General features: G+C 32.5%; 1 protein-coding gene across 2 annotated transcripts in view; it reads left to right on the plus strand.

The window, feature by feature from the left end:
- Positions 1 to 9,410: 9,410 nt before the first annotated feature.
- LOC106099906 (BDNF/NT-3 growth factors receptor-like) overlaps positions 9,411 to 26,987 on the plus strand; it is a 30,922-nt gene continuing 13,345 nt past the window's right edge. For both annotated transcript variants that reach the window (XM_013278596.1, XM_013278597.1), the window contains exon 1: positions 9,411 to 9,783. In XM_013278596.1, the coding sequence (XP_013134050.1) occupies positions 9,724 to 9,783 (60 nt within the window). In that variant the 5' untranslated portion in view covers positions 9,411 to 9,723. The remainder of the gene's footprint in view (positions 9,784 to 26,987) is intronic.

The following is a 26,987-nucleotide window of genomic DNA, read 5'->3' on the forward strand; positions in this document are numbered from 1 at the left end:
GCTTCATACAATCCCATACGTTCTATTTTGACACATAGTTACCGCCTAGCGTTTTCGCGTCCGTGCGAACGCTCGCTAAAGCGTGACGTAAATGTAGGGTTTTTTTTATTAAAAATAGAATTATTCAAAAATATGCTGTAATTGCTGACATCTCAGGCAACAAGGAAGTGTGTGTTTACGCTTTATCATAATAGTATAGATTACTCGTATAGTAAGACTAGTAAGAAGTAAGATACATCAATTCTTGTTATTTTAGAATGTAACGTTTAGAAAGATGGTACATTTACTGTATTCCTGTTAGTTTCTACTGCGTATTGTTTTCGTGTTGCGTTATCTACATACGAATTGTGCAGAGCCTAGAGCAATAAAGGGGAATTGTTGAAGCAGCGGGACAACGATCGTTTGGCTACGTGTGGAGAAATACGCAGGTCGTGAAACAGTGCGTCTTTATGTCGTCTTATTATTCAATCAGCAGTCGAGTCGAAGAAAGACATTATTGTGAAGTATAACGGACGAGTGGTGAGAACAAAGATGGACAGAGCGCGAACTACTGGAAGGTACAGTCAGCGACGAATTAGCTTCTAATGTAAACAAATATATTGAAAATAAATTGTATAGACTACTCATTAGCAAGATGCAAGGATGAAATATATATGGAAAAATATGATGCAAATGTCATTTGAAGTTATACGCAGTAAACTAGTCCGGAAGCTATAAAAGTACACAATCGCGGACAAGTATAACTTTCAATTGATAAAACTGCATGTAGGTATAAAATATAAATATGATGCATTTTGTTTAGGTTTCTAAGATATTTTTAATTTACTAGTCATCTAATTCAAACATTATTATCACATCCATAAGACTAAAAATTCAATTGGAATCGATTTCGATCATCTTTCTCTTTTGAGGGAAATTTGCTTATGCTGTTTTTTACTATACCACTAAGGGCATGTCTTAGTTTATTTTAAGTATGAGATTACAACTCAGTGACACTTTTGTGTATTGTACGCGAGCGTGCGTGACGGCGTTAACCTATATCACAACAGTACGACGTCGCTTACCATTCAAACCGCGGAAGCTGGCGCATCTCATTACCATTATTTACGTATTGATGCTGCGCAGGATTCTTACCTCAACTATCTCTATTGGCAACCTATTGCATCTCTATATTATATTCTATACTCATCTAGAGTAAGATATGTAGAGCAATAGCTACATTCCAACTATACTATCTATACAAATATTAAAGAGGAAAGATTTGTATTTTTGTATGTATTCGATTCACGTAAAAACTACGAGGCCGACTACTACTACTACCTTCAAAAACTCTTTACCATTAGAAAGGTAATTTATCTCTGAGTAACATAGACTATTTTTTTATTTTACGCGGGCGAAGTCACGAGCAACAGCGAGTGGTATATATATATATATATATATATATATATATATATATATGGTTAAAAATGAAAAGGCAATATGATACCAAACTGGTCTACGCGATATTCGAATAATTAGACCTTTTTAGATAAGCTTACTAAGGACTAATAGGTAGCGTCCGATATGTGTAATTGAAAAGAGATATTTTCTTTTACTTTATTTACCAAACATGTTAATTTTCACGCACTTTCTCATAACACAGTGAGGCTTATACGTTTCGCATACTAACCTCCCCTCGAAGGTTAATCGTGTCTAATCAGGCGTCGCGATTTGATTAATTTGAAAGCAGTCACGCACTCGCGGATCGCCAGCGGCCAACGCACTTGCATACAGCACTAATAACAGGAAACACTTGCTGGCTGCCAAGTTCTATGGGAAACATTTGTACTTGACTCACACGAATTGGACTACACAATTTTGCATGTGATTCGACGTTCTAATGACATATAAATTAAAAATATTGTTTAGTTTTGCTCCTACAGAGTTGTTGCAATTTAATAGAATAGGCATAATTGTGTACATTTTAGATTGATCTTTGTACTAATAAAATACTTTAGTATAAAATCTGTTAGACGTGTTTGAATACAAACATTCAAAGCAGAATGATATAGGATCTAATTTATAATATTAAGAAGGTAGAAATAAAAGAAAACTGTATAAACGTGTGTTCATTAAGAATTAAAATTCACAAATGACGCATGACTTTAGAATACTCTAAAAAAAGATTAATAGTTAACAGTGGCATTTTAAGTGTGACAAATTACCCGAAATATCTTAAACTTTATGTGGTTATAAAACTGTAAAACTAATCAGTCATAATATTGTGTGCCTGACGACGTAAACGTTCCATCTACGAATAAGGGCAATGAGATAACTCTACGAGTATATCTCAGTGAAGGAAGACCATATTTATGGATACTGCACAAAGGTTAGTTTACATGTTTAACCTTAAAAGGGTCGTCTTTGTTTTTTCGATAAAAATACATTATACGACGTATGTTCGATGTTAATTTTATTGTTTTTTGATGTCAACGTTTTATTTGTACTTTTTCGTTTGTTTTTATGAGGTTATTGAATTTAATTGTGCAACTACTTTGATAGTGAAGTAATTGTAGGATCAAGTTTAAGTTAATAGTAACAGACTTACTCTTCAGTTAAATCTAAACGTATGTAGCGGGCAAGGAAATAAACTTCCCATGTTAAGTTAACCTTATCGAGATTTGTCATATAATTTTGGAAAATGCTTGAAGTAAGTCGTTATTTAAAATTTGTTGATTATTTACCAATAAACATTGTTCTTAAATGTGTTAGGTTATCACTTTGGGACCGATATCAATGTAAATATTTTATTTACAAATGTTATTCATGGCACTGAGATAATTTGTAATAGTACAAAATCTAATGAGATGTAATTTGTACAGCAAAGGGGCAAGGACACGGTATACAAATTGCTTTGAATAATCAAGCATGTGAACGTCGTGATTCGTTCCACGCATTTTTATCGATAGCACCGTAATATTTAAATTGAGTGCAATGATACGAGAGATTTATCGGGTCCCCGTGGCTTGTGTGATTGACTACAAGATGAGGTCGAGGGACAGATTAAAGAATCTGAATTACAATCTAACAATTGTAATATTCACTTAATGATTTAATTGTTATCACGATAAAACTATATTAAAGGACAGAAATGTAAAGCGTATAGACATTGTTATTGATGGTATGAAAACTAGCAAATAATTATGTCGTTAAATATTCTAATTCTATTATACCCATCTAACACCGCCGAAAAATCTTAGAGGAAAAAGTGAGGAGAAATTAGTTGGAAGTAGGAAGAAAAGAAGATTTGTTCGAATGCATCACTTAAATTAGGTTATGAAGATGTTATTTTAACCATTTACAAGGAAACAAATTCTTCAATCGACACGCAATCAGTTAGAATTCAGACCTCTGATCGGAGTGGGTCATAACTGGAGCCGTGAGTTCTGTGACACAAATAACCAACATAACTCGTCTTTAGGACTATAAATACTAAATAACAAATCGTTTTCCAGCATTGACAGTGCAGGTAATGGGTGCCGGCGTGGTGGTAACCATTCAAACGATTTATTGCCCTCTTAAAATATGCTGCGGCACGCTTGCCATATAGGCGTGTGCAAATTAAATCATGCCTTTTCCAGCCGCCGCTTTCTCTGTTAAAATGTTGCATTCTAATTAATATTACTTTTGTTATTGCATTATTTAATTAACACGTGTTAAACTATATTACAAAATCATTCCAGTTACTTCTGATGTAAACGCTAAGAACCAAATGTTATTTGTAGGAGTTATTAGTTATTTTTATTTTAATAAAAGTATCAAACGCAAAAATGTATCCATCAATATAGAATTTTGGTCAAGAACTCATGCTAATGGAATGTTCCAATTAAAACGAGAAATACCAGCGATGAAATGAAGTTCGAAAACATTTTAATTTTTATACAAATGGAATTTCATAAATCTGAAACAATTCTCAATTAAAACACAGAACAATGTATCTTTTTAATATTTTCATAATTTTAATTATTCTATTTAAAATAACATTGACTAATCTCATCTTTATGGCGAACTCTAAGAAACCTGAAGTGGGTCTCTCGTCCGCCATATGGACATCCTTATTGGAAATATCTTTGATCTCGGAACAACAGAGGATGTAGCCATGAAGCAAGCGGAATGCGGAATTTCACTATAAATCGATAGAATAATAAACTTAGAAGTGAAATAACATAACCTCCAAATTATAATTCTAAAGTAAATAATGAAAGAAAATATATACAATTTTCGGAAAGTTTTATTAAAGTTTATTTAAATCTAAGAGAATAACCCGCCTGTTATTTTCGCCGTTTGTCATTTAAATTGACTAAAGACTTTAGTATGCTTTTAGAGCTGTCGCCCGCAAACTTCGTTAGCGCAAATTTGGGCCAGTCGTTACCCAATTTTCGTTACCCAAAAAAATAGCCTATAATATGCCCGTCTATGTCAGCTACCCTTCAGTGCAAGTCCGGTCAAATCGGAACAGCCGTTTCGGAGATTACCCGGAGCAAACGCTACTTGCGGACATACAAATTTTTTTTAATGCGATTTTCGTTATCAGCAACGCTAATACGTCATCTTTCCGAAATCCGGATTTTTTTTTCAATATTACAAAGAGACACTCCAATTTTATTACATGTATAGATTTAATAGGTTTCCAAGTATAACATTATTAACTGGGATTTGAAACAGTACATCTCTTGACATGTAAATACAATTTTACTCGCGGAATCGTTGCACTTATGTAGTTATTTGCTTTATGGCTAAATTTACTCGAAGCAACATAATCTATGAATGCTTAGAATCATAAATACGTATACAATAACATCTACATCGAAAACCTTCAAAGTTGATGAATAAGTTATTGCAAATAATTTAAGTTTCCAATATTCCAAGTAAATCTATACTCAATTTGTATTTGTTCATCGTAAGTCAATAAACATCATAGTAAAAGATTCTATTATTAACAGCTAAATACGCTTACGAAATTTCACGATAAATTAACGCTTTTGCAGTAAATCTATCAACATAAATTTATTCATGCAATGTATCAATTTGCTAAGTGAACACCATAAACGATGAGATCTGTTAAATGCAATACTCAAAGGCAACTGAGAACCTCAGGAGGTTGCGTCGCCTTTATGATATTGCTATTTCTAACTAACTTCTCTTACGTAAATTTAATTAAGTGTTTTATTGGATTTTATTAGAATAAAATATATGGAAATTATCGGCATAAAATTAAAGTTATGAAAGAGAAAATGCAACTAATAAAAGTTTATCAGTCCTGTAAAACAAGTGGTGTTAAACACTCGGTATGTTCAGTTAATGCCTACTACCTAACCAGTTAGATAACTAAGTAGCGACCGATACACTACGGCACCAAAAGGCAACATAAAAGATGACCAAAAAAAGCAGAAATTGTACAATAAAATATTTTACTATATAATACAACAAAATTAATAAATACTTATGTTTTACACAATCTAGATTTCGTCCAGTACTATAATCATACTCATACTAATATTATAAATGCGAAAGTGTAGATGGATGGATGTTTGTTAGAGTTTGTAGTCTAAACGACTGAACGGATTTTGATGAAATTTGGTATAGATGTAGAGGATAGCCTAGACGAACATATAGGCTACTTACTTTTGTTTTATTTTAATTTCACGCGGACGGAGTCGCGGGCGAAAACTGGTAATTTAATAATAAGCGCCGAGCCCAATGGTTTGGGATACGGACTACAGATATTGCGATCGAGGGATCGAATCTCGCCATTCGACTTTTGTCGTGAACCATATCCTAGCACAAGCCTAGAGCTTAGTTGGCATGGTTAAAAGAAATATTAGTAGTTTAACAAAAATCTTCTTTTATATAAAAAATGTTAATGATTTAAAACAAAAATTTGAAACCTACAGTGTATGTCTCTAATTTATGATTGTAAAATTTGTGTAGAGTCAACATGACCGGGCCTGAATGATTAAGTGATGTTTAAAGTTGATTTATTGATGAGGTGCCTGATGTAGCAACAATGCGGTTCTCTGTTGTATCTGATATCTAATTAAACTGCATTGTGCGATGTGATTTGATGATTAATGGACAACTCGACGACCCATACATTCGATGTATTAATTCGTTATTCATTTGTTTCGTACGTAACTTTTATGCGAGTAAATTTATGAAGTTTGTTGGATAATTTACTGAAAGAAACTTACATATTCGTACGGTCGTATAAAATACTCATCAACATGAGAACTTTGTATATAGTAACTATTCTTTTGCAATGCACATTTTTTCTTTACATTATTAAACAGCCTTCGTAGTTCTAAATTAAACATATTTTAGGTCTGGGCATCTCAGTGTTTTCTTTGCATTAGAAAACTTAAGGGTTTTGAAATGTAAAGCCCATAATAATTATAAAATTCAAAAAATGCCATTCAAATAAATAAATTCTTTGAACTTTGTTTATTAAATTGGTGAATACATTTGTATACGAAAACAGGAATTTCTTATGAAGATTAAATTTCCACCATCATATCTGGTGCAGCAGTGCACCCACTAAAGCGAGCACGGCCAAACACTATTTTCTCGAAGCGATTCAGGCACTTTTGACACCCTTGTAGCTCCGTTATGGACAAAGATCATGGTTTTCTATTAAAAATAACTGACATTGAATTCAGAATTGCGATAGTGTAAGTAACAAGATCGGTGGCGCGATGTCGGAGTTTTGTTTTGTTATTTATTTCATTTATGGTTTAGTTGTATCGTATTTTACTTGTATCGTATTCGTAGCTGAACGCTGCGCTATAACCGCTGGCCGCTAATCGACTTGTCAGCTTCAGTCGCGTTTAATTGAATGAAAAGGTTATTTTGTAAATTATGTTGCAAGAACTAGTTACTTATTTTTTTATTTTAATGCAAAAGTAATGTTCAGGTCACTTCTACTAGCATGTTAAAAATGTTGCAACTTGTTTAATATTTGTTGTATAGCAAATGTATTTTTATATGCCTATTATCATATAATTTAGGAATCTACGAAGCTTGGGTAAATTGTCTACGACGTATAATCAGTTTTGATTTGACTGACTTACGAATTAAAATAGTTAAGCTGTACTAGCCCAAAGCATATAAAATTTGACTGATCGCTTAGGATTAGAGGCTTTACCTAAATGTCCATGACAGGATCTTAATCCACGACCGACTAATACGGGAATGGCCATTTATCTTGTACTGAGTCATCCTATTACGACGGTTATGGACTTTGATCGAATTTAAAAAATATTACGATCTCACAAAGTTATCGATTTTTTTGTCTTGGCAATATAGAAAACATAAAGATTTACATACGCACTATAATAACACTTTAAAGATTGTAAGTAAAGAAACCGAGCAAGTTAAGTAAAAAAAGTTTAAGCTCTACAAATACCGCATGTAAACCAATACTACTGCACAAACTGCGGCAGTGTACTGAAGTACTGTTACCGACTGATAGTGGAATTGGTCACTTTCCAATCGAACTGGACATATGTTTCCATGTTGAAGAGGAAACGTATCATTTGTTATAACAATTTTATTAATTCATCTCAAAAGCGAACCATTATATTTCGCTTCAAATTACGTTTAAAATGAATAACACAATCTAAAATTAAGTTAAAAACTTAGTACAGATGCATTTCAGTAATAGACGGTTTCCCAGCTACGTTTAACTATTCTAAGGGTTTTTGGTTCGATAACTTCATGAAATGGGATTCCAAGCTACGTAACTTGAGTTTTACTTTATTGAAACATAGCTTACTAATGAATCCCTGGTAATGATAAACGTAAACTTCAGAAACCCAGTGTAAATAAAATAAAAATTGCAAAGTTAACAATTTGTCAGTAACATACTCAGATCAAGTACAATTTGTATGCGGCGTCAATACGAACGGACGTTTATTAGCTCGCTTATAGTCATTAGCTTTTAGCGGAGTAAAGCTCTCGAACATTAAAACGAGAGTCGTCCTATCCATTAACGTAAGGCTTCCGATTTGATCTTAAAGCCTTCAGGGACTGGGCAAACTAATTGCACGGAAAGTGGTAATGTAAACGCAGTTTCATTGACTCAGCGAGTGGTTAGCTATCTACATATAAACGTTGTGATGCGTTTTGATAGCATCAAACGCACATTAAACTGTTATAAGCAGGTTATAAGACATCAAAATAATGTATTTTATATTTACAACCTCGTAAAATAGTCGTACGTTTAGATGATAATGTTTAACGCGTTTTGAAATCTAAGCACTTATGTGCTTTTTATTATTCAAAATTACTAAACATTTTTGCAAATATTTCTGGAAATCATCGTTTCCCGAAAAAGTTTCGAATCGTTAGTATAAACGTAGACCAAGAGTTTACTGAGTTGAACAAATTATGACGTCAGTCTTCCATCTATGACGTAATGCCTCCTTAACGTAGAAGTGGAGGCCTTAAGCAAATGTTGTATTATTGGTCACTTATTTATTTAATGAAACAGATGATATCTACGGAAAGAAATATTTAAATGTACTAGCGAACTTTCTTGTCCTTTTAGTTGGTTTGATTTTATTTTATTTTTTAAAGAGATCTTTGTTTCGTGGAATCTGTAAAAAAAACATCTCGCGGTGGTAAATTGGCTTACAGGAGTAGCAAGTTATTTAAAAAATACAAACGAATTCAGAACACCCTCCTATTGGAAGTCGGTTACGATTTAAAAAGAAATAACCTGAGGAACGAAATAGTTTTCTTTTTATTCAACCTTACATTACAATGCATTCGTTTTTTATATGCCTTTGCTAGATTAAATTCTACTGCACCTCCTACCAGATCGAATGCTGATACAGTGAGGTACAGAAGTGTAAAAGAAAACAAAAATTAGCTGTCAAAAAAGATAAATGCTAGATAACTGATATGTGTTTCACGCTTGCCCCTTGCCGCTACAAGGCTTCCTATTAAAGGCTCGGACACTGCAATTATATTATCTGTCTGCAAGTGATAATTCTTCCAGAGATCGCCCCTATTTGATCAGATAGCGATGTAATAAGATTGTAATAAATGTTGTAATGCCGTGCAAACAGTCCATAAGTTCGTGTTTGACTGTGCAAGGTATTATAACTAAAGTCATGAATTTGTTGTCTATTTCCTTTTTTAATTTTTTTTTTTCAAAAATCGTTTTGTGTTCGCACTCTGACAAATTTTGAAGAAAACGTAGTTTATCGGTGACAAAAAAGTTTTGCCCTACCACCCGTGTGAAGTCAGGGCGGGTTGTTAGTGTTAGTGAGGGTTAATTAAATGGGGTAAGCAGTGATTTATTCTGGCCGTGGGGCGCGGGTCGAGTGGGCGGCGGCGGGACCAGCGCGTGCTATCGGAGGCGGGCGCAGGATGAACAACACTCCGTCACTTGCCCGCCGCGTAGCGTGACGCATCTCGTAGCTCCGCACGTCACGTCGTAATCGCATACGACTAGCGACAGCGTGACAAATGCCCGCCAAAATCTAGTGACTGATTATGTGTCCATTTAACAATAAACGTTTGAGTGTCTATAAAATAAATTACAGTGATAGTGCACAATTTTTTATAACGACCGTAGTTTGTTTTTGAAACTGTTTTAAAGATTTCGTGGTTGTTGGTTTATCCTGTGGATTAAACTTTTATTGTGATGCACTATGAGTACGCGGTGAGAAATTATAAACAATGAATATCAGAGTGAAAAATCACGTTCAATCTACTGAGAAAACAAATAGGAAGCGAAGGGTAAGTGTTCTTAAACTTCTTAAAATGTAGCAAACAAACTAAAAAAGTATTCTTCTGAATTCTTATTAACAAGAAATTTCCTCGGTCGTCTGTTTTGATAAGAAAAACCTGGTAAAGTTCATAACATTTTTTATATCTATAAAAAGTAATGTAAGCCATTTATAAACATACTGTTTTTACTTTAACATTTGCAACGTTGTTGATAACAACCGAACGTCGCAAAACAATTGTTTTTCACAATGCTACTTCGTCTACATCGCATATTAGTTCATGAATTTAATATTACAATGTTTACAAGTCTGTAAGGGTTTTTAAGCTCTTCATTTACAATGTAAATCATTTACGACCATAAGATGATGTTATTTTAGCTTTTCTTAAATGCAGATAGGAAAAATAAATTAAGTTATCACATTTTCATTTTCGAACACCCTTTATCTTTAACTTTGAGTCAGCAATCAACAAAAAAGAGGGATTTATCGATTCTATTTAAAGTCGAGAATTGGTTTCAAAAGTATAATGTGATTTTTGTCCATAAAACATCTTAAAACAATTGAAACGAGGGTAAATATAGCATTAATACCTTGAAATATGTATAAGCAAATGTTTTCATATTGATAATGTAGAATTAGCGTTGGTAATTAAATTATATTTCACGTTATTAGCAGCTGATTAACGCGCTAACGATAGTCCAACGATAAACAGCGCACTACGAGTTAGAAATCTACAAAACTGGGGCCCAAAGTTATCTCGATAATTATATAATATTAATATCAAATGGATTGCGTAAGAAAAGTATCATCTATATGTACAGTCAGCTACATAAATATAAAACAACTACAGAAATTTGTCTATACAAATTACGTTTTACGCTTTTAAAAATGAGTATAGACGTATTCGTAATTAGTACGTATTCATAAGAAATGTGCATTCATACATATTTTGGAAACCGAAAGCGTTTACCAGTTTCTAAGGTTTGTAACTGTTTACATATTTATGTCGCTTACTGTACAGCAGTAAGTAAAATTCATTAAAAAATTGTGAGAATGGCAATATTTACAAATAATATTCTTAATTCACAAATGAGGCTTTTTTTTTATTTAGCAAAGTTTTCTCGTTTTGCTTTGCTAAAGAAAACCTTTTTTTAATTATTTGGTTAATGAAAATAAATTACCTTAAATTACAACAAAATTAATAGATTTCATTTATTATTTTCATTATATTAGAATTTAGTTTATAAGCGTTTATGTCGTTTTTTATTGTTATAAAGAAACTAGTTACCTTATTTAAATAAGTTATTTTTTTTAAATAAACTGTTGATATCTGTTTGTTTACTTAAATACATAGATACATGTATTGATGAGTTTAATATTCAAGAAAAAAAAAACATTTTGTCTTCCTTAAATTTTCACGGAAAGCTACACGCATTCTACGATGTTTGAGTCTGTATGAGTTTTCTGGTAAACGTACAATAAATTTTCTCACAGTTCTCTTAGTATCAATAAAACATCTACAATGTAAACTGAAGTGATAAACAGTTGTTATGATAAGATAATGGCATCATTAGTAGAGGCTACTTAATTCCGATTCCTGTTGGTAAACGAAACGTCTTAGTCAACATCCAAATATAGCTGCGTGTTATTAGAATTAGTTCCATTCATCGACTCGTGTTGCTCTAGTGGCATAAATATCGATCTGTAATCGATTGTACTTATCGATTATGGATGGATATTCGGTCTAATTTATCGTCCCTATCGATGTAAATTGCTTTCTTATAACAAAACTCCTGTCTGACTTCGAATAACAATCGAATAATCCTGACTGTGTTGACAAACTTTATAACTGTTACCGATTAAAAAAAATATTATTAAAGAGTTCTTCCATGATTATTTTATAAGAGAGAGAGAGAGAGTTTACACTTATAAACTTGCTCTAATCGCTATAAAAGGGAAAAACGGAAACGGAATTATGCTAGTAACATATTAAACTACACAAAAAAACCTTATTTTCTACATAACACAAATAATTATCTGAGATATTTTCATATATTGTTGATGTCTAATAAAATAGATTCACATATTTCATACGGGGACGCTTTTCAAACAACTAACAACAACGTAACGTAGTTATTACGTTGTTTGTGAACTAACATCGGCAAATATGCTAGTACAGTTTATCATGCAACATCTGAATAGAAGATTCCTAGCCTTGGAGAATGCAATAACTTCATTTGTTTATTTACGAGGAGTACATTTTAACACGAACTTGTTAAAACTATAAATCAATGCATTCCGAATTTATGTATTGTTACAAAAATATTAATAAAGCCTTTCTTTAAAGTCTTTAAAGCCTATTTAAAATTTTACTAATATTATAAATGCGAAAGTTTAGATGGATGGATAGATATTTGTAAGAGTTTGTAACCTAAACTGCTGAATGGACCTCAATGTAATTTGTCATAGATTAGAGGATAGTCTGGGAGAGCACATAAGGTACTTGCTTTTGTTTATTTTTTAATTCCACACGGACGTAGTGGAGGGCGAAAGCTAGTATTAAATAAATAAGTTAGAGATTTGAAAGCATACGAGTATATACAATGAATATTATAAGAACATTTATCTGAATCCTCTCGTATTCAAAAAATTGTTTTTCCAATCTTTGCGGAGCTTTTTTACGTCGCCTAGCGCACAGTTATTTCAAGTTAGCTATGATATTTAATTTAACCAGCTTAATTAAGTTAGATTTACCTGTATTCAGAATACAAATGAATATCATTAATAATAGTTATTTATTAGAAAATACAGTAATCTGTTTATGAATATGTAACATTGTGAAGATATGTTTTGCGATCTTCCCATGTGATGTGTGATTAGTGAATAATGTTGAGTAACAAACTGTCATTCTTACTAATCTCTCTATTATATTAAGAGACAGGTTAATTAATATGAACAGATGTTTTCTCCATATAATGTAACAAATGTTTCGTTGCTTAGAAATATAAATTATTATGCATATATAATTGTAATTGAACATCCGTAAATCTGTATATATTCGTCAAGGCGTTATTGATCTCAATGGCATGGGATAATATAAGAGGCTGTATAGTCCCTATATGGATTAAGTCTTACCAAGCTTGAATAAAAATAGCGTTAGATGCTACTTTTGGTATTCTCTTTATCGAAATAAAATCGTGTATTAAATCAAGGGTTTAATAACAATGATATCTGAAATAAATCCTTCGGGCAACATAGAAAACAACAATTTAATTTATTTTATTGACAATAAAAATAAAAATCAGAAGCCCCAAATGTAAGTGAAATGTTATGCAACGCACAATGACGCAAGCAAACCCTACGACCAACCGCCGCGTTTCTTTACATATTTTAATACCGTAACAACTGTAATAAATTTTATTGTATTAATATCAATAAACTTACATCAACATTAAACTCTAAACATCTATGTAAAGGCCATCAATAAACACTCGAAGTACGATCTCTCAGATAAGATTCAAAAATAACTATTTATTGCTCACATATACAACCGCAACGGGTTAACTTATGACTGGAAGTGGCATTGTCAACATGGGATCAACTCGTTACAAAACACATATAAATTCCCTTTCGATAATAAAAACTGCACGCGCCTCCAAAATGTTTATAATGTAATCGTCTCTAACTTAAACTGCGTTATGACGTCATATATCTACAAATAGTAAACTTTAACTTTCGTTCCTCTTCTAGTGCTATTAGTCTAATGTATTTAACAATTAAACTTTTGTAGTATATTATTAGCTTTTCTTAAAAAGCATCAATTTTATAAGAGCAAACTAAACTCAACTCTACATCAACTAGTAATTAAATTATAATTTTATTAAAAACCACAATCCCTTTCCTGGTATTTGATTTTTCCGGCATAAAAAAAACAGTTAATTATACTAATTAAAACAAATAAAACCGAAAGATTTTCTCTTTTGAAAATGATATTAACGAACGGCATACCAGAATATGTCACTGTTATGGACACAAGTTACTTTAAAGTCGTCCAGTTCCGCACATCTTCAATGCATTGCGTATCTCAGTTGCATTGTAGCTAGATGTACCGTTGAACGCAATTGCCAGCTAAGGGCAAGCCGCTGCGCTTTCTCGTTGTACTATGACTTGTGCATTCTGCGCCAATACCGTCTCCGTTACTTTACTTAATCTGTAGAAAGTTACAATAAAATATCCCGTTTCTTACTACTGACATAGATAAATTATGGGAAAAAATATCCAATACTTTTTACTCATGTTATGAATGCGACAGATTGAATGGAATGATCTTTGTTGATCAAGATCAGTTCAATATTTTTTTGTATCAGAGATAGATAACAATCTATAATAGCGTTACTCGATTGTATCATTGTTATATCTTACAAGAACGAAGTCGTTGACAACAACTAGTTAATATTTTTCAAAGTAAAATACAAAAGTAAACTTTGTATTACTTTTAATACATAAATGTAATAATGCCTTGTTGTTTTGCAGATTCATCAATTGCATATCCCGTTGTTTATAGTTTGCGTTTCCGAAGTAAAACTTCCCTTCCTGACTGACGTCAATCTTACGTTAAAAATGTTTTGTTTATTGTAACAAAAGATATTTATAATAAACTAAAACATTTGCAAATTTACCCATATTAAAATGGGAATGCCAAAGTTAACCAAAAGTCAATAAGTCACATAAAAAATTAACATTAATATTATATTTTTTGTTATCCAACTGCATTCGCTTTCAATGGAATACAAAACATTACCCATATCAAAACTTCAATTCAAGTTTATTATAATAACGAAGTGACCTCTAACCTTAGGCGGCGTTATCGCTAAAACTAAACTACGAAATTGTACAAGAATTAGAAACATTCATGAACTAAACATGACGTAACTGTGTTCATTGAAGATAGCCGCGTGCAACGCGCACCGTTTCCTTAATCAACATCCTAACGTATTTACAATCTTTGTAAATATAATTATTACGTAGACGTTGTAAGAATACAAGATGTAAGAGTCGCTGTATAGGAACAGTGGCAAGACGTGTTACTAGTGAGAAAACAGATGAGTATGTACGGCGAATCGCAATTACCGTCCACTAGATGCTGTCTGCGTATGGAAGACCTTAGTTGTTTCTGCATTTCTTCCTCTGTAATTAATCTTAAAAGAATGCGATGACGGATACTATGTTGGTACGTGTTCACAATATTGATACAATGACGACTTCTTTCAAGATAACACGTTTCTATAAATTGCGATTTTGCTACTTTTGGCATTAAATGTTTATGGGAAACTAAGGTATGATTGTTATGAAATTAAGATATATGGGGAGTGCTGGTGTTAGGGTAGGGCGCTATTGGCGACCGCCCAGGGCGTTGGAAAGAACGGGCAGTCAAAGATCTGGACATTACATATAACACAGTTAAACTATGCAAATCTTTCAAAAAAGCCGTAGAAGTATCGCCGAAGGGACCGACAGGTGAGAATTAATGAATGAATGTGGGAATAAATGAATCTGAATTCTTATAGACTTACACGTTGTACGAACACGTGTCTACAAATACAATGGCAAGTGTGGGGCGCCCTCCCTCTGATTGAATGATGACCGGTAATATACGGCTGAAAATGGCTAAACAAGAAAAACGTTACAACAATTTTATATGGTAGCAATGAACTTAGGAAAACAATATTTTTATCTTATTTGTTATGTTTAATTTCCACGAGCTTTTGTATATATTACAGAATTATATTTAGTTACTATCTGCATTGTTAGCGCATTATTACCGACTCTTCTCAACGTCATATTTTCTAGGTCACAGTCGCCAAGAAACTAATGCAAAGATTATAAGAAGGACTCCTAACAGGAGTTTTTGATGGATGTTTTTTGTTTGCTGACCTTTACAAGAGATTACATTACATTGTAATACAAAGAAAACGTTGTATTGAAAATAGCAGACATTAATAGCATCGGATGTTTCTCCAATAGGTGACGGTCGGATTATTTGATAAGTGTGCGAGCCCCGGGTTCAGCTCGCGGACCCCTCGTGTCCGGTACCCGGTGCCCGGCGAGCTATCACTCGATTTATTTTTAGATAATGTTCTTCGAGTTACAACACCAGGTCTTGTTTGTCGTCTAACAAAGCTCTAAAGCCGCTGTCATAATTTAACAGTATAATCAGACAGAGCAAACAGATTACAAAGCGGTTATCACTTCACAACTGACGTTTAATGACGTTGTACATTTTATCACGACGTCGGATCTCTGACTTCCAGAATGGTTTATCGTAAGAAATACAAGTTTAACTCGCGGCATTGCTTGTAGCTTAGATAACTAAATGAAATAGATAATCAAACTAATAGAGTTGTGAAGTAAATTTGTAGATAATTTGAAAACTAATTGCCAAATGTAGTATCACTAAAGTGTCAATTGTAAATTGCAAAAAAAGAATAATGTAAGACATTAGTAATTATTCAAAACTTAACATAAATAACCAAATTATGCTTATGGTTTTGTGATTTTAAAATTAGATATTGACTTATCAATGCATCTAATATAAAATAAATAATTTATAGTTACATTCATAAAAACATTCTCACAACCGATAACTGCATTTCGAGCGATCCATATTAAAAGCGAGAAACTAATCTACAAATTATCGCTTATAGAACACATCCGAAAATTATGGCGGGCATCTATCAATTTCAAATTACCATACGCCTACACGTAAACTATTTTACAACCGTTAATGTCTTGTCGCATCTTAAATCAAGCACCGAATAAAGCTTATCACTGGATCAATTAATAAAAGTCGAGGTGGTCTAGATACTTTAACTTGTGGTGGACCGATTTGGACGGGACTTTGACTGAAGGATAGCTGGTAGATGCACGCGGGAATGTAATAGATGACTCTTTTTTAATCCGCGCTTACGAAGTTTGCAGGCGACAGCTCGTAACTATATAAAAGTACGACAAGGGTTTTCTCTATAATATATTTACTTTTTACGAAATAACTCGATAAATGAAATATTGTTATGACCGGCGCTGTTTTTAGGAATTCGGCGGTCGCTTATTTGTGTTGTATTAAAATGAAATATAGATATTAAAGCTACGCTACCTCTACAAGCTCCAGGTCTAAACAAATAGTTTTGTTTCTGTAAAGTACGTTTTGACTTGTATTTATTAGTGTTGAAGTATAAGAGTAGTTGGTGAGATGGGCGGGCGGCGCAAGTAGATAGCGGGGTCACGTTCCTAAGATAAAACGCGAGATAATAACGACGTCTTCACTGCACGATTGTCTCTCTACACATATTATTTGGAGTTACCAATCGTAGAAGACAATACGATTTGTAAGACAAATATTTATAAGACAGTTTGAGAGCTGATTTTGGAAAATATAACGTTTAACATGAAATGTTAAATGTGCACAAGGAATTGTGTTAACATTTGGTTTATGAACATTGAGTGCAGATAGATTTTTGTCTTTATAAGTCGGGTTAACACTGGCAAGTGACCATTAACAACTGAAAGGAAAAACAAAAATAAATAAGTACTAACTGAAGAACGATAAATCGAAAATAGAAATGATAAAAAGGTGAGAATCCTGTCCATTGAAAGGTAACATTATCCGACGCTATCGGTTTGAACAGCAGATATAACATAAAGTTATAAGAAAATATATTGACCATCTACTACGAATCACTACACTTGGGCGTCGCCAGATGATCATCTAAACCTGATCCTTGCGAGACAGCATTCATATGGTCTTATTTTACATCTTTGGATTATTTAGGGAGGGATATTCTACTCTCCCCTAGCGATGTCCATCCTATTCTCTTTTGGAGTAGTTTTCAATATGACATTTCAACATAACTTTTTTGTTCCGTGTCTTTTTAGAGCGCGCACACCTTTGAATCAACTATCGCAACTGTTGTGCGGTTGTCGATTGTTTAGTAGCCCATTCCACTGTTTAGTTGCACAACCAAAATTCGAGTAGTGTTGCACACACACATTCACATAAGCTAATAGGAATCAAAGCGAGACAAAACTATCTCATAGTTTAGTCAAAGATCTGCGCGTGCTCTTAGATTGGTCCGAAATATTCTTTTCTTATATTTATCAAACTTACAATTTATTAAAAATAATTATATTCATCATTTGATCTCGTCAAAGATAAGCATATTGATTATAGAACATTATAATTAAAGTCAATGTGTGGGGTAAATTTATGTGCATGTAGAGACGCCTGGGGCCTCTCTCGACATGCATTTAACTAAAATAATAACCTATTTGGTGCATTGCCTAAGGAGAACTGTGTTATGCTTCTTAGAGAAGCTTGTAGAGAATAATTTAATTCATTACTGATGTTATCTAAATTGTAAATAACGCAAGCCCAAACAACACTTTATAATAAAAACCTAAATCAATTTTAAAACAAAATTTTGGCTATAAATATTTTTTATTGACAGAAACCACTGGCAGCAACTAATATATATCCATACAATTATTTATATTAATGTATTTATGTAAAAAAATATGCTCGTAAATTATTAATTCAGATAAACTTAATCGTATAATGAAAAAACTGTCCACTGACTGGTCATTTGATAAATTGCCGTTTTGTTGACCCAATGCATATCTGCAAATGTGTTTCCCGCTAGTGTTGGCTATGACTAAATTTGTCTTCTAAGAATTATTTAAGAATAAGATATACTTGTACAACATTTTTTGTTTTCCTCAAAATGTTTTCGCTAAAATCTTGTTTTTTTTTACTTTACATTTGATTAAAATTCCAGTGAATCTTGTTATGCAATTCAAGGTTTTTAATCATATTAATATCATAAGTGCGAAAGTTTAGATGCATGGATGGATGTATGTAAGAGTTACGCCTAAACGGGTGATCGGATTTCGTTGAAATTTGGTATAGACGTAGCGGATAGTCTGGAAGAACACATAAGCTACTCAATTTTTTTTTAAATTCCACGCGAATGGAATCGCGGGTGAAATCTAGTTCATAATAAAACAATCTACAATAGAGTCCTGGACTTCAGCACAATTGCGCGGTACTGTAACCCCTAAGAAATTGGGAGTATCCAATTTTTGCTTTTCCTTATCAGAAATAGTTCACTTCTTATTAAGGGTAAACCGACACGATAGAAACTAATAAATGCCAGTAGTGACTATTATAAAATATAACGTAGCGTACTCATAAAAGACCTAATTATTATCAATAATATTCCTTATTAATCATGAAGATAAATAACGTCGTTTAAAGATATGAAGTCTCTTAGTATCGTTTATAATGGACACATTATTTTGAAATTGGCATCGGTAATTGGCAAGTAATGCGTAAATGTCTATTCCTTAGAAGGTGCTTAGTGACAAATATAGAAGATGGCTATCTCGCTAGATGCGAGATATTATCTGCAAAGCGCGGCAAAAGTAACTTTACCGCAATTTCTATTTGATATGTCTTGAAATCGCTTCTGTGGAGGTTTCTCTCGATACTTGTTAAGTTTCTCTGAAATTCAATAGTTTACTTTAAGCTTAGTTTTATTATTATAGCACGTCTTTATAATTTTTAAATTGCTTTCCAGAGACGAGTATAAAAAGACGAGTAATAGTTACAAACTCATTAGTATTGATTAACTTCTTTAGTCTGTTTGTAAATATTGAAACGTGTTTATTATGATAAAAAAATAATAAATTAAAGATTATCTTATAAATCAAATAATAGAAAGTTACCATGCTAAGGAATGGCGTTGTCATGTAGCAGTGTATTGGCATCTCGTTGACATGAAATCCCACGGTATTTTGAATTACTGAGACGAAGTAATTTATCACAAATCTAAGATGGTTGAACACCGATATATCCCCACATAAATATTCCGAATGCCTTTTTCTCGTTCAATGAGTGAGTAACGTCGAAACGTAGGCGAGCATTAAATTTAAACAAACAACCTTTAATTTATCGATCCACACTTAACAATAAAACTTCTACGCCTACGGGATTGCCTACGCGGAATAAAAAAGACAAACGAGTAAATCTTTACACCTTCTTTTAGAAGTACGCCTCATTGTTTTACTTTAACTAACGTCGCCCATTGTTTGCAACTCTAACATAATTAAATAAAGAAATTTTACATTTTTTTAGCTTTATCTTCCCCATACTTCTTATAACTGTGTCAAGTTTTAAATTCATCTGTTCGCAAAATCTCTTTAATAAGGATACAAAGTTTCAGCTTCTCATATGTATGTGTCAATAGATATAAATCGACTAAAATATCAGCTCACTGGCGCCCCCTGTTAATGTCAAAAAATGTCTCAAGATCCTTTTCTATACCTTATTTGGCTTTACTTATTTTACGACAAAAATAATTGCGATTGTAACGCTTCTCTTACCGGCTTAAATATTCTTATTTGGCTATATACATAACTTTTTGTGTTACGACGTGATCTGTTATTAAATAAATCTGCCGTAGATGAAAACAATCAATAATTGTCGATTTACGTAACTAAATTGTAAGCAATTTGGTAACTATTTGTATCAAGTTTCAAATGCAACTGTTACTTTTTTATCTTTAAGTTCCCTGGACCACTAATTAATTCTTTCGAAATCACTTACCTAACAACAAAAAACTGGTTAGACAGATTTAATTATATTGGTCAAGAAAGAATAATGTATCGTGCTAACTCACTGTCAATTCTGTATACCAAGTAAATGTACTGCCACTTTTTCTTACTGACAAATCTAATTAATATACAACAAGTTTAAATTCTTGTTGCCATATCGAAAATAATCGGCCGGAGAACCTGTTCGCGTCTATCACAAAACCGTCAGGAGATATAAAATCACTGATCACTCAAATTAAAATGTTATTCAACGTGTCTCAGTGCGGTGATCGAACGTTATTTATGATGTTGTTTAAGGTGGACAAATGCCGGTGTTGCCCGATTTAAATACCCTGTTTCGATTCGCTCTATTTGTAATCATAACAATTTTCGAAAATTTATAGGTTAGGTTATTATTATACAAAGTTTTGTTCTTAAAATGCATAATAACTTTAATATAAATTTTATTTTCAAAGATTTTTTTGTAGAATCAAAACTAAAATTTAACTGTATCCAGCTACGATTGTAAATTCTCTAGTTAAATTACAGTTTATAGGGTGTATATAAAGTTTTGAAGTGATTAATTTGAGCTCTAATCATCCTAATTTATTATACAGCGTAATAAATTGAAAGCTGATTAATTAAATAGTAGATGCGTAAAGTAATTTATAAAATCCATTCACAAGTTATATAATTTCAGTTTTCTTATTTCCACTTTTTAATCGCTAATCAATTATTTCAAAGTATTAATTCGTAATACGTAATTGTATTAATATAATAATCAAAAATGTAAAATCTAACGATTGTTACAGAACAACCTTACAGGGTGTATTGTTAATGTTGTTCGGCGAACATTCACGCAGTCACTGAGCTCAGACAAGAATGCTCGCCTCGAAATATTACACATCGTAACATCGGTCAGTAACCACCTTAAAATTGTCAATTAAAGATACGACGTCTTCCATGTTTTTAAGTAAATTGAAAAAGTCTTTTTTGAAAACAAAGCTTTACAAATAACTTTCTTAACATCAAAGAAGCGTTCGATTTCAAATAGATTATCAAAGCATTATCTTAGCAAGTACCACTTCATGTTGAACTAAATCTAATTAAAAATAGCTTAATTACAAATTAATGATAGGTGCTACATTACTAAAAAATTGAAGAAATAAATGTTGACGTAATGAAAGCCTAAATTAAAAATGATTTCACGGAATTTTTGATGTGCTACGAATGTAATGACTTATTTTCCACATTCCTCGTGGCCGCTTTCATCACTCAACTATTTCGAAGCACTCAACATTGTTATGCGTTTTATGTTTTAATTATAAGAGTGATGTTTAATGGCTTCGTGGTACAGCGGTTGAAGTTTTTTACAACAACAATGCGGGTTCTGAGTTTGAATTACAGAATTTTTGTTTTTCTTAAAATAATTGTTACGAAAAATGATGATTGCACTCGATGAATTACAAATTAATTCAACTAAGATAAAAGTAAAGAATTATCTTGTCAATTGCTCATTGCTTTCCAATTGTTTTATCTGAAATTAAGAAAATGGTTTGAAAATGTGACCTCGGATACGCAACAATATTTCGTTATTAATTATTGTTTGGGCTGTTTATCACTTCAAGGAAATTCATATCTGACTTGCCAAATAGTAGTACTAACTCACAAATTAAAATCATTGATTTTATCAGTTTATTTGAGACGGAATCAGCAAGCTAGGCAAGCGGTGAATGCTTTCTCGATGTTGTATCGCGCAAAAATAGCCAATATCGACGTCGGCGTTAACGTTAAGTGCTAGACGACAGTCGAATAAACAGTTCGCGGCCGGCTCAAGGGCGTACAGTTTTTTTGTATCAAACTACCCACGCTTCAGGCCTACAATATTCGTGTACGCTGATACAAGACCACTTGTGTATATCCGATCATTCATTGATAATATTAATATCTAAGCCAGCGTTATTTTGTTTATACCCACTAATATGACTGAGCCTACGTCAGATTCATATTTAAACTAAAAAAAAAGTGTTTCTTCGTAATGTTTGTAAATATTGTACTAAATATAACATTGAAATATTTTCATTTAAATCATAACAAAGGGGTCAGAATATTTTTATAAAATTTTTTGGTATAGGCTCAGTTGGATGGACTTATTGCCAATTATGCGAACACTTCACAATTGCTGTTTGCTGTATACCTCGCCAAACATAATGCTTCGCAATACAATATATGGGTGCCGCCAACCTAGGCTATGTTTGTGGAGAACAGCTACCAATAATTCGAAGTAGTTTTTGCGAGTATCCGCTGGGAAATGACAGCTTTCTTTCGTTGCGACCATTACTGTTGAGGTTTTTGACACTCTACTATTAGTCCCAATTTTCACCACCGTCACAAGCCGCGACCGTCAGCGCCAAGATGGTAAAAATCAAATAGACACAAAATACTTATAGCCTGTCCATTTATAGAGGTCAGCGATACAGTACACTATACTATTCCGGTTAAATCTACCGCATTGAGTCACATTGATGTCGGTGTTGAAATCGCGTCCGAATAATCTCACAAAAAATCTGTAACCGTTTAGACACAAACGTAGCTTTGTGTCAGACTAAGCTGGATGTAAGTAGGGCAATAAGGACACTGTTAATTCCACCCGGATCGGGTTACCAATGACACGTTTATTTATTACTACGCCATACTGTAATATAATTAAATCCAATTAAACAATAAAGCATATTTTGTAAAATATGTTACAAGAACAATGCCAACGTAATAGGCTTTAAAATGCTATCTGGTGTGTGTATTTGGTTGTAATTAACTAGATTTTCTCTTATCTTGAAATTGAAACACATAACCAAAGCCTTGATTAAAGAGGCTCGATACTTAAAAAAAGAAAAAAAGAGGTTCGTAGTTTTTTAGATTAATCGATCAATCTGTATTACACAAGAAGGTAAACAATGTTGAAAATTCTGTAATCTTTTACGTATCGTTTACTTAATTTTGGCAAATATGTCACGTTTGAGCAATCTATCAAGTAAACCCACACGTTTTTACATAACGTATTTCGTAAAATGAAACCATATCAGTGTGCTTACATTGTACAATATAATTCCAAGTGATTTATTTTCTATTACAATATTTTTAATGAACGTGAGATTTTCTTTTCAGAGAAATTGCTTTTTTATTGTATTCATTATGCACATTCATTTTAAATAAGCTTATTGTTTGTGGAATTTCTAATTGGATCAATGATATCTCAACTTTCTTCTTTTCGTTCTAATCAAAGACATTTAAGAAATATGTAGACTGGACATAGGGAACATATTTCACCGATAACTTCTTTGTACAGTAACTAATATCTCAATGTCAAATTTGCCGATATATGCTTCTCAGTGTTTGAATTAACTATTTGTTAGTTTGTGATTTTGACTATCGGACACCAGAAACATTTTTGAAGTAAAGTATCAACTTTGCTTAGTCTTATTTTTAAACCTCTTTGGTTCTGCTATTAGATATTAACTTTTAGAATGAATTTATTCAACCATAACGTAGACATAAAACAAATACAATCGTATCTGGTATTTAAATCGATAAATTACCAAACTGTCTTGTTAATAATATTCTTGGTGTTATACGTCATTAAATTAAAGGAGTGAATCGCGTGCGAGGACCGCATCTGCGTCTGCGCTTTAACAAATTATTATCACTTTGGGGTCGCAGCATGCAGCGCGCCTGACATCACGTCTGACCCTCGCCTCGAACCGTATCATGTTTCCGTTGCAGTTGCAGTACCCAAAGAAAGCTTGTTCGAACCCACTCGAAATCAATGATTTATCATTCGTCCGAAACTCCGGCGGCTTAATCAGCGATTAGTTACTTATATTCACATTATAATAAGATAAAAAAGCTAATGGATGTGGATTAAAGAATGTGTTGGGTTAATCACTTTTCTTACATCTAAATAGGTATTATTTCCACTAATTTAATTAAATAGTCATACTAACAAATGCGAAAGTTTAGATGGATGGATGGAAGTTTGTTAGAGTTTGTAGCCTCAACTACTAAAAGGATATCGATGACTCGGACGGAGTCGCGAGCGAAAGCTAATGAAATATAAATTAAATTTTTGCGATATATTTCAATTAAAAGTATTTTTTACTATAAGTCAACAAAAATATGTAAATCTAATAATCGTAGTGATTCGCCTTTTGTCGTTTTACTAGTTTCATTTTTAATTGTAAGAATATAATCGAAACATGATCAGCTATAAATAATGCAAAGTCACGTTCTACCTACTTGCAAAGGTTATTGTTTTACAGCGCACTTATTTTATGTGGGTGTTAAAGGTTTCTAATTAATTAATTTTAATAACGAACGGTATAACTTAATTATTCAGTATACAAAATAGTAAAATTGAAATGTATTGAAAATTGAAACATTGAAAATGCCTCGAAAAACGAATCCGAACGAACGAAACGAAACGAATTTGGCGTTTATACCGAATAAAGTATTTGAAAGACCAAATCTTTTCTATTAAAAATATAAGTAACTACTTATATGAACAAAATTAATACTCCTTTGGCGATATTCGTATTGAGGTAAATAATTTTTTAATACATAAGCTGTAGAGCAAATATTATATTCTATCTCTCAATATTTGGGGTAACTATAATAATGGCTTAAAGGATATATATAATATCAACAATATTCTGTTGTCTCTCAATACATCTAAAACAAATATGAAGTCTATTGCTAACAATTGCTTAAAGTATATGTAGAGAAACAGACGAAAACATTGTTTTGTTTTCTGTCTATGAAAAACAGAGATAAAAATTACTTTCAGTACATGATTTTCGGCTGTAAAAACTCATGGTCAAAAGTTCATCGTTCGTTTAAAAAGGAACAATTTAAATGTCGATTTTGGTAATTGATTGAAGGAACTAGTAAATAAGTCTGTAATGAAAACAAATGAAAGCCTTTGTACGGGCTCGCTTTCATTTCATCCAATCATACTAAAAATTAATATTTTTTGCTCTTAAAATTAGTTGAATTACAAAAATATTGATTTCACCGAAATATTTTACTAAAAATTAATGAATTAAAAAAGGCAATCGAATTCCTTCCAATATAAAAAAAATCGTAAATAATATTTGAATCTGTTTAGGAATATTTTCGTCGAAATTATATAGAGAAAATTCAATGGCACCTCCTTAAAAAGACAGTATACTAATAAAGCTTGTATACTCGTACTTGTATTAGTATCATGTTTATAAATAATCGAACCTTGTAAAGCGTTCAATATTCCGACTCACCGCTGATCCAAACATTAGATTAGGTGACGTTTTGTTTATGTTATGTAACCGCTCTTTTTGTAGACAGCGGGCAGACGGCTCACAGGTACTACCGTGACTCACATGCTTTATGGTTATAACTATTAATTTGTATCGTAAGAAATACATAGCAATCAAGCACATCTGCAATCTCGAGGGTATAATAAACCATCTGAAGTCATAAAGCATTGCTCAATGCAATATTATGGGTATATAATGTCTAATTAAAATTGATCGAGGTGCATGAAGTAGTTCACGTATTGAATGTTCTAAATAGGTCGCTATCAACAGACCTAGGCACCAATTCCCAAGCCCCAAATACACGTTTCCTTGTTAAGACGTTACTACATTATACATATGTCTTCATATAAATACAGATAAATTTATAAATACATCTTTTTATTCTTACTTACACTAACAATAATGCACCTAAAATTGTATCGCAAATTTTATTGTTATTTTGATAGTTGATTTAAATTTTGATTTACATTGAAATTGCTGCAAAAATAATAACAGATTAAGAAACTTAAAATTTTATAACATTGGGTTTCAATTTTTTTTGAGACAGAATAAGATATGTAAATCTTGATAGATAGATGAATACAATAAAACGATACGTGAAATATTCAAATTAGCACATATGTACATAGTAAACACGAATAACAGAAATAGCATAAAGAGAATCGGGGCCAACGCTAAAACATTTGCAGGAAAGTTTTATTGTAACATAAACTTAAACAAACCGTTTCGCAAACCACAATACACAATTGTACGTCGGATTGCATTGCGATGAATTTACAAAAAAGAATATCCAAGTTTTAACAAGAAAAACGTCTGATACATCAAAGGAGTTCAACCTTTGCGGAAGGCTTATTAAAAACAAACACTTATGTTTGACGAAATCGTTGCGTTTACGGGTTGTTGGGATAATAAAATGTGTTCATTTTGACACCAATCTGGTGTTCATTATTTGTGAACAGTGTGACCCGTCGCCGGCGTAACCCGACACCGCGCCGGCTGCCGACACCGACTCTTGTTTGATCTACTGAGAGCTTTTTAAACTTTTTATGTCATAGTTTAGTGCGTTTTAGGCGCCTTTATTGCTGAGTAAACATTTCAGGATTATAGTTCATAGCGGCGAAGCACGGCTAAAAGATCTTTCTCGTTTTGACAGTTCCTCCGAGGTTCCAAACATCAGTTTCTATTTTCGTAGTTTTGACAGGCGAAGTATTTTTTTAGT

This window comes from Papilio polytes, unplaced genomic scaffold (genome assembly GCF_000836215.1).
Source record: "Papilio polytes unplaced genomic scaffold, Ppol_1.0 DF824102.1, whole genome shotgun sequence".
NCBI classification, from domain to species: domain Eukaryota; kingdom Metazoa; phylum Arthropoda; class Insecta; order Lepidoptera; family Papilionidae; genus Papilio; species Papilio polytes.